The sequence below is a fragment of the Ammodytes marinus genome, assembly GCF_949987685.1.
Source record: "Ammodytes marinus genome assembly, chromosome: 13".
NCBI lineage: Eukaryota > Metazoa > Chordata > Actinopteri > Uranoscopiformes > Ammodytidae > Ammodytes > Ammodytes marinus.
In genome coordinates, this window is record NC_137217.1 from 16,299,346 (window position 1) to 16,307,735 (window position 8,390).

The 8,390-nt window shown below is 41.4% G+C and overlaps 1 protein-coding gene across 1 annotated transcript; it reads right to left on the reverse strand.

Moving 5' to 3' along the window:
- Positions 1-621: 621 nt before the first annotated feature.
- igflr1 (IGF-like family receptor 1) lies at positions 622-3,599 on the reverse strand. The gene is made up of 6 exons (XM_080040104.1): positions 3,353-3,599; positions 3,085-3,277; positions 2,028-2,095; positions 1,860-1,940; positions 1,635-1,739; positions 622-1,017 (listed from the first exon to the last, which is right to left on the reverse strand). Exons 1-6 carry the CDS (start codon positions 3,450-3,452, stop codon positions 692-694), a joined length of 873 nt encoding a protein of 290 aa, XP_079896230.1. The 5' UTR covers positions 3,453-3,599; the 3' UTR covers positions 622-691.
- Between the last annotated feature and the right edge of the window lie 4,791 nt (positions 3,600-8,390).

The window sequence follows — 8,390 nt, forward strand, 5'->3', positions numbered from 1 at the left end:
TTGTCTCCATCTTAATCCCCTTTCCTTCTTGCATGTCCAATCACTGGGATGGAGCCCAGATTAACTTGTGTCAATCACCTAGCTGACAACAAGGGCAAAGTCACTCCCAGCTCCTTGCAAGGATTCTACCTCAGCTGTTTACACAGATGTTTGGGAATACTGATGCAAAAAGAGAGGATGATAATTTATGAGTAGCTTGGTTTTAATGTCCTGCAGAGCTAGTGTGTGTGTGTGTTTATGTGTTAGTGAGTGCGTTTGATGGTCCTCTTGTATGTTTGTTTGCAATGAAGGATGCAAAGCACTAGTCAAAACCTTAAGTTATCATGGCCATCTCTCCCAGTATCTGTTAAGAAAGCTGTATGTTATATATACACACATATATATATGAAAAAATTGATATATATATATATATAGTAGGGTTATTTTAAAGTAAGTGTAAAAGACATAAAAATGAGAAAATATGTGATCTTTAAATTTACGTCTTTGTTACCATGTACAAATAAACCTTGAGTTTGTAAATATTTGTATACATATTTCTAAACCTGTTTAATTTTTCTATGCACTTTTTTTTATTTATAATGTTCTTTGCTTAATAAAGATGTGTTAAGATGTTTGAACAATTACATTTTTTTATTTGAAAAAGGGAGTAGGAAATAAACCACTCATGTGAAGCGATACATTGGAATAAATGCTACACTTCCATCTCATTCAGTCGGAGTTTGGTGAGGATGGCGATGGCGTCATTGCGCTCCATCTTTCTGAGTAGCTCGGCTAGGTGCCCTACTGTCCAGTCAGGGTGCCTGCTGGTGACCCCCTCCAACACAGCTCTCAGAGGGCTCTTATTGTCCTTCATCGAGTAGGTGTATGTAATCCAGGTAGAGGTGAAGGAGCAATACGATGCCAGATGTTTGGTGTTCTTTACTCCGTGGCTTTCCGGATCCAACAAAATCATCAGCTCTTCCAAAACATCCAGGTTGTCCAGCACTGTCTGTAAAGGTGCCGACAGGATGTTCGGACCTGCAGAAGGAAGATGTGATTTGGTAAGACGCATTCGATTTTCTTATTATGTTCACAGTTGATAATAGGTCCACTGATATTAATGACAGTGAACAATGTAATCATTCAAGCATAAGTACAGTAATCCTCTGAACAGCAGCCAGTCTACATTGGCATCTGTCTGGGGTCATTGAGCTCATTGGTACTGCTCCAGTGAAAGTAAATGTTTGAATAGGCTCCAAGGCTCGGCATGCAGACTGAGAGCAGATGCAGAAAAACATTTTTTTTAAAGTTCCAGGGAAAAGTCTGGTTCTCCAGCATGAACGTTTTCTGGCACGAACAAGGAGGGAGAGCTGATGGCTGATATCCCTAGATCTTAATAATTTCACAGGTCAGGATGTATAAAAATATATAAATAAAAAGCCTATGTCAGACGCTGACTCAAATGTAGGCCATTCATAGTGCATTTTAAAGGAATAGTTCAACATTTTTATACAGTTTAACATGGCTTTTTGGCCTCACTCTCCGGCTCAAGAAAAGGCGAAAGAAACCGTTCCTTAAAATACAACATGTATTACAACATGTATTACAACAACATGTACTATTACGTTAAGATAACAACAGTAATTTCCACTCACTCAGAACTTCCTCCAGATCATTGTTATCAGCTGGAGCGGATAGGGAGGAAAACTTTGCATTGCTGTTTGAAGGTCCTCTGCTGTAGCTCCTCAATGTTTCCCGACCTTGTGTTGAATCCAAGCATGGGAGAAGATAGTATCAATCTCACTTTTGCACAATGTAATGGTGTAGACTTCCTTCACTTGTTATGCTTACTTATCCACCTTTACTATCAATATGCAAACCTCTTTTCCGCTTTATGTAGATCACACAAAGACATATCACGACAAGCACGACAGAGATGACGATGGCAAATGGTACTGGCCCTGCAAACAAATGATAGTAAAAAAAATGAAGGTTCATTTTAGACTAAGAATTTAATGAGTTAATAACCAAATGTGTGTTTAACTTACATACAACATGACCTAGGGGGGCAACACTTGGTACAACACTTGCATTCAGTTTCAAGGTGGATCCTCCTCTGAATGTTGATGAAAAAACACAGGGTGAACTGTCCTGACTGTATTCTATTGAGGCTTTGTAATAGCAGGCACACACAAAAAAGGTCTAGTTAAACCAAATGCTTTGTGCAAACAAGACAATTGAACGAAACATGTTTACTGTCATATTCTTGATTTAGTAACCTATTGTTTTTTTTTTAATTCTAAGACTATTTAGTTTCCACTGCATGTAGTAGGCCTACAACATTGATCATATGAGAAAAACAGGCTGATGCTGAACAAAAGTAGGATTCATTATTTTAGAAAAAGCATACAGTTAATCAAAATCAAAATATAGACTAATTAATTTAAATAACTGTTTAAATATAGGCTACTGTTTAATATGCATATAGCCTATCATTTTTATTTAATTTTGTATTATAGGCCTACTTCTCCACACCTGCTTATACAAAACTAATTCTGATAACTGATGGCTTAGATAAAAACCACAACTCAATGACTCAAACCAAGAAAGTGGTGGGTTCATTTCCTCAAACCATGATGTCATAACATCATCCTGTATTTACCGTTAAAAGCACAAAATACTCTATTCTACATATTCTACATCAAATATAGTAGGCTATACATATATGGATCGCTCATAACTTATACGTTATATGGCTGAGACGCAGTGAGTCCCTGTAAAGAAAGAAAGGCTGAGAGACTGAATCCAAAACAGCATTACATGCGTAATGCGCAGAGAACCAACCAACGCACTGTGACTGGAACAATTGACTCGTTCCGCTTCTATGGATTGGTTACACAGACAGCGGTCGTCGGCAAATATAAAGCCACAATTGCAATGCTGCAATTTGATCAATGGATTCAGGGCAAATTCAGCTCCCCCGACTTTATCAAGTAGCCTATCCCTGGGCCGCCGGATCGTGTCAGACAAAACGTGGGCTTGATTTGTTTTGACGCTTCGAACGGTCGCATTTTCCCTGTGAAACATGTTCAATAGGCTACTTACATTGTGTCTAGGCACCCTGTGTCAGTAGTTGAGTTGCAGGGTCTCACACTCTTACACAGGGACGGAGAAGAGCTACAAGGCTGACAATAAGCGCTGCTGCCGTCATTAAACGTATTGTCTTTGCACTTTTTGTTGGGGCCTTCGTGTCTCCCTCCATCGTCATCATAGCCACAGTTGGGGGTAATTTCATATCCTATGTGAAAGATAACCACAATAATTTAGCCTAATATAATTTAATATTATATAATAGTAGAATATAATAACATACCTGGCTTAATTGTACCAATTGTACACGGCACACAAGTTGAAGAAGTCCGATCCCAGCGATCCAGATCAGAGCTGCATTTGGTTGAGTGCGCCATCTTCATATGAGCTCAGATTAAAATGTTCATGTCAAAAACTATTTAACCTCGATTTAGCGCCTCCCACTCTATTCTCCCACACATAAACTACAAAACACAGCCAGTGTCTTCTTCTTCTTCAAAAACTCGACGAATGTAGCCTATATTTCCATGTTGTATCTATAGACGACGCTGAAGTTGGCAGCTGATTCGCAGCAGCCGATTCGGCAGTTAAGGAAAAGTTAAGGGATTCTTAAGGAGCTGCGGAGCGACTGATTCTCCGTTGTTTAACCTCCTAAATTGCCGCGGTAAAGCCACATTAATTAGTCTAGATTATCTAAGAGAGTCTAACCATTCTTTAAAAACAGTTTACAATTGATGTAACCTTTATTAAGTTTGTTTAAAAGAAAGAGAGGAGAGATTTCACTGCTTTTTTTTTGCATCTGGACCACATTAGAACTGGTCCTGATTGAAAACTGCTGCACCTAGACTCTTCAAATCTGGACTAGAATATCACAGAGAGGCTATACATTATAGAAAACATAGTTTCTGATTTGTGAAACTTTTTTTCTATTTGTGAAAATGCAAAACATGCACATTTTAATTGTTTTTAGGGGTCTAGGCCGCATTAGAACTGGTCCTGATTGAAAACCACTGCACCTAGACTCTTCAAATCTGGACTAGATTATCACAGTGAGGCTACAGATTATAGAACACATCGTTTCTGATTTGTGAAACTTTCTTTCTATTTGTGAAAATGCATTAAAGGCACATGTCAACGCTTTTTTGGGGTCTAGACCGCATTAGAACTGGTCCTGATTGAAAACCACTACACCTAGACTCAACAAGAGAAAGAGCAGGCTGCAGCCTTCACAATCGACAGAGTTCCTGGGCATTTGTTTGGATGCCAAATCAGGAACTCTTTTTTTTCAGGCCGCCCTCAGGTCGTGCTTGTCCCAGTTTTGTTTGGGGGCCAGAGTGACCTGGAGATTCAGCCTCGACTCTTTGGGTTAATGGCAGCCACGGTGCACATCGTGTCCATGGCCCTTCTGAACATGCGCCCAGTGCAGCGTTGCCTCCTGAGCCTGGGTCTTTGTCCACAGAGAGATCTTCATGCCAGAGTGTTGGTTTCACGCAGACTGCACATAGCTCTCCGCTGGTGGGAGGAACCAGCCAATTTAGCACAGGGCAATGCAGTGGGGCCGGTGTTGCGTCGCCAGGTGGTGTCCGCCGACTTCTCCCTGGTAGGCTGGGGAGCCGTACACAAGGGTCAAGGCATCAGTGGCCAATGGCACAGACCCTGGTTGACACAGCACATCAATCAGTTAGAATTGCAGGCTATCCATTTAGCTCTTTTGTACTTCCTGCCAGAGCTGGAAAACCGCCATATACTGATAAGGACAGACAGAACAGCGGCAGCGGCATACATAAACAGGCAGGGGGGCCTGGGTTCCCCGCGCCTTTGCAGATGGGCTCAGATAATATGGGAGTGGGCGTATCCACGATTCAAGTCCCTCTGGGCGATGCACGTCCCGGGTCAGGTGAACCTTGCGGCGGATCGGCTCTCCACAGGGGGACCCCTCCCCGGGGAATGGAGACTGCATCCGGAGGTCGTGAGCGATATCTGGGAGTGCTTTGGTACAGCCACAGCCGATCTCTTCGCCTCGAGGGAGACAGCTCACTGTCCCCTCTTTTTCTCCATGAAAAGGGGCGATCCTCCCTTGGGCACGGATGCCATGGCACAACAGTGACCACAAGGCCTCCTGTATGCCTTCCCTCCCTTCACCCTCCTTCATACACTTCTACAGAGAGTTCAGGTGGAAGAGGTGAGCCTCATCCTGGTGGCCCCCAACTGGCCCCAGATGATCTGGTGCTCAGCGATTGCACCCCTCCTTCAGGGACACCCGTGGGAGCTCCCGGGTCGGCGGGACCTCCTGTCCCAGGTCCACGGGACTCTCTTTCATCCTTTTCCCCAGGGTCTCCGGCTTTGGGCCTGGCCCCTGAGAGGGCCGGGTTTCTAGCTATGGGGTTACCCCAGTCTGTGGTTAGCACTCTACAAGGAGCCCGGGCTCCATCAACGAGGGCGGCATACGCTTATCGTTGGGGAGGGTTTCAATCATGGTGCAATTCGAGACAGGTGGATCCCCTCGCCTGCACGGCCCATGACATTCTCCAGTTCCTCCAGGAAATGTTGGAGGTGGGAAAATCTCCCTTGACATTGAGGGGAATAGTGTCAGCCATAAAGGCAGCCCGTGTTGGACCTCGGAAGCTGGCAGAAGGCTGTTGCAACCTTATTGCTCAGTTTCTTAGAGGTACTCGTAGGGTTACTCCACATCGCAGAAGGCCAGCTGTCCCCCCATGGGATTTGGAGGTGGTGCTGTCGGCCTTGCAGAATGAGCCATTCGAGCCCCTGGATAGAACTAGGCTACAATGGCTTTCTCTCATGACAGCGTTTTTGCTCGCAATTGTGTCTGCCAAGAGAATGGAAGAGCTGCTTGCTAATACTTTTTCAAGTCCCTTTTTGACGTCATAGCAGTAGAGACGGAAGGAATCCTTATTTGTGGGGGCGATTTAAACGTTGTCATGAATCACAATATGGATACAACAAGTCTCAAGAGGACTAAAATGCCTTTAACAAGATTTGTCAATATGTCACTAGAGGAGATGGGGATGACAGATATATGGCGAAGTCTGCATCCTTTGGAAAAAGACTTTACGCACTATTCAGCTGCACATAAAGTTCATTCAAGGATAGACTATTTTCTACTGAATACAGCGGATAAAAACAGAGTGACGGAATGTGAAATAGGAGGGGCAGACGTGTCTGACCATAATCCACTCTATTTAAAAATATGTTTAAGTAACAGGAAACAAAATACTGTATGGAGATTGAATGTAGGAATATTGAACAATGAACAACGTAAAGAGAAGGTAAAAGCAGAAATAAAAAGGTACATAGAGGAAAATAACAATGGAGCAGTAGACCCAACAATATTATGGGATTCCATGAAGGTGGTGATAAGGGGGAAATTGATAGCGGAAACTGCCATGCAAAACGAATTCAATTGGAGTCATATAGAACGCATACTGAGAAACTGAGGGAATTAGAACAGGGATATTATCAAAGAACAGAAGATTCAAAGGTATATCAACAAATCAAGGAAGTAAAAAAAAAGATAAATGACATACGAGGTTGAAAAAAGGAACAAATTCTTTAAACAAAATTATTACGAAGCAGGCTCAAAGGCGACTAAATTGCTGGCGAAACGTATACGTAAACAACAAGCACTTAGTAGTATACATAAAATCAGAGATCCACATACAAGTGAATTAACAGATAAACCGGAGGATATAGAGAACATTTTTTGTGGATACTGCAAGGAACTATATACACAACCCACAACTGAATGTGAGGAGGAAAGGAAGCTATTTTCAAATTCTTTGGATTTACCATCAATTGGTAGTATACAAAATGAGACATTAACATCCAATATTACTATAGAAGAAGTGAAAGATGCAATAAAGACACAAAAAATAATAAATCCCCAGGTAGTGACGGATACCCAGCAGAGTGGTATAGGATGTTCGGGGAAGAGCTGACACCACTACTTTTGGCTTCTTTTAATTGGACTCTTCATAACAATAAAATACCTCCATCATGGGCTGAAGCCATTATAACCATCATACCAAAACCAGAAAGGGACAAGGAACACTGTCAGAACTATAGACCAATCTCATTATTAAATGTAGATTACAAAATATATACAACAATTATCACCAAACGATTGAATACTTTTATAACAGAACTGATCTTCCAAGTTCTGTTTTATAACAGAACTTGGAAGATCAAACAGGATTCTTTAAAGGACATCAAACACATGATACCATTAGAAGGGCCTTGCATATTGTAGATCAAGCACAAAAGAAAAAACAAAGTACTATATTAATAAGTATTGATGCAGAAAAGGCATTCGATTTGGTAAATTGGGAATTCTTATATAAAGTATTAGAACGATTTGGATTCAATAGTAAGTCAATACAGTGCATAAAGACATTATACCACCAGCCCACTGCTAGAATCAAAATAAATGGAAACCTAACTGACAAATTTAGTATACAGAGATCAACTCGGCAAGACTGTTGTTTATCACCCACCCTTTTTGCGCTTTTTATCGAACCTTTGGCACAAGCAGTACGCCAAAATAAAGAGCTTAAGGGAGTTATATTAAATGGCAAGGAACATAAAATAGGACTTTTCGCGGATGACGTCGTAGCCTTCCTTGAACAACCGAATAAATCACTACCTGTATTGATGAAACTGCTGGAAATGTACGGACACCTTTCGGGATATAAAGTAAATGTTTCAAAAACACAAATTTTAACACTTAACTACACCCCACCAAAGGAGATTCAGGAAGCATTCCACTTACGAAAACTTGGTGTTTTTGCCTTGTTTTATGCTTGTTAGGCGACCTTGAGTGCCCTGAAAGGCGCCATATAAAATAAATGCATTATTATTATTACTTAAATTGGAACCTAAAGAAAATTAAATATCTGGGAATTACCATCACAAAAGGATTATCTAAACTTTATAAAGCCAATTATGATAAAATAAGTCAGGAGATACAAAAAGACACGGAAAGATGGTCTACTTTACCACTAGATCTTAACTCAAGAATTGAGATTATCAAAATGAATGTACAACCAAGACTTCTTTATTTATTCCAGTCCCTACCAGTAGAAGTCCCCCAAACCCAATTTGTGACCTGGGACAGGATAATATCTCGGTTTATTTGGGGAGGCAAAAAACCAAGGGTTAGGTACGAAACTCTCCAGTTACCAAAAGATAAAGGAGGTATGGGTCTCCCAAAACTGAAAGAGTACTTCTACGCGGCCCAATTTAGGCATATTATATGCTGGTGTATGCCAGATTACACGGCTAAATGGAAAGACATGGAAATAGAA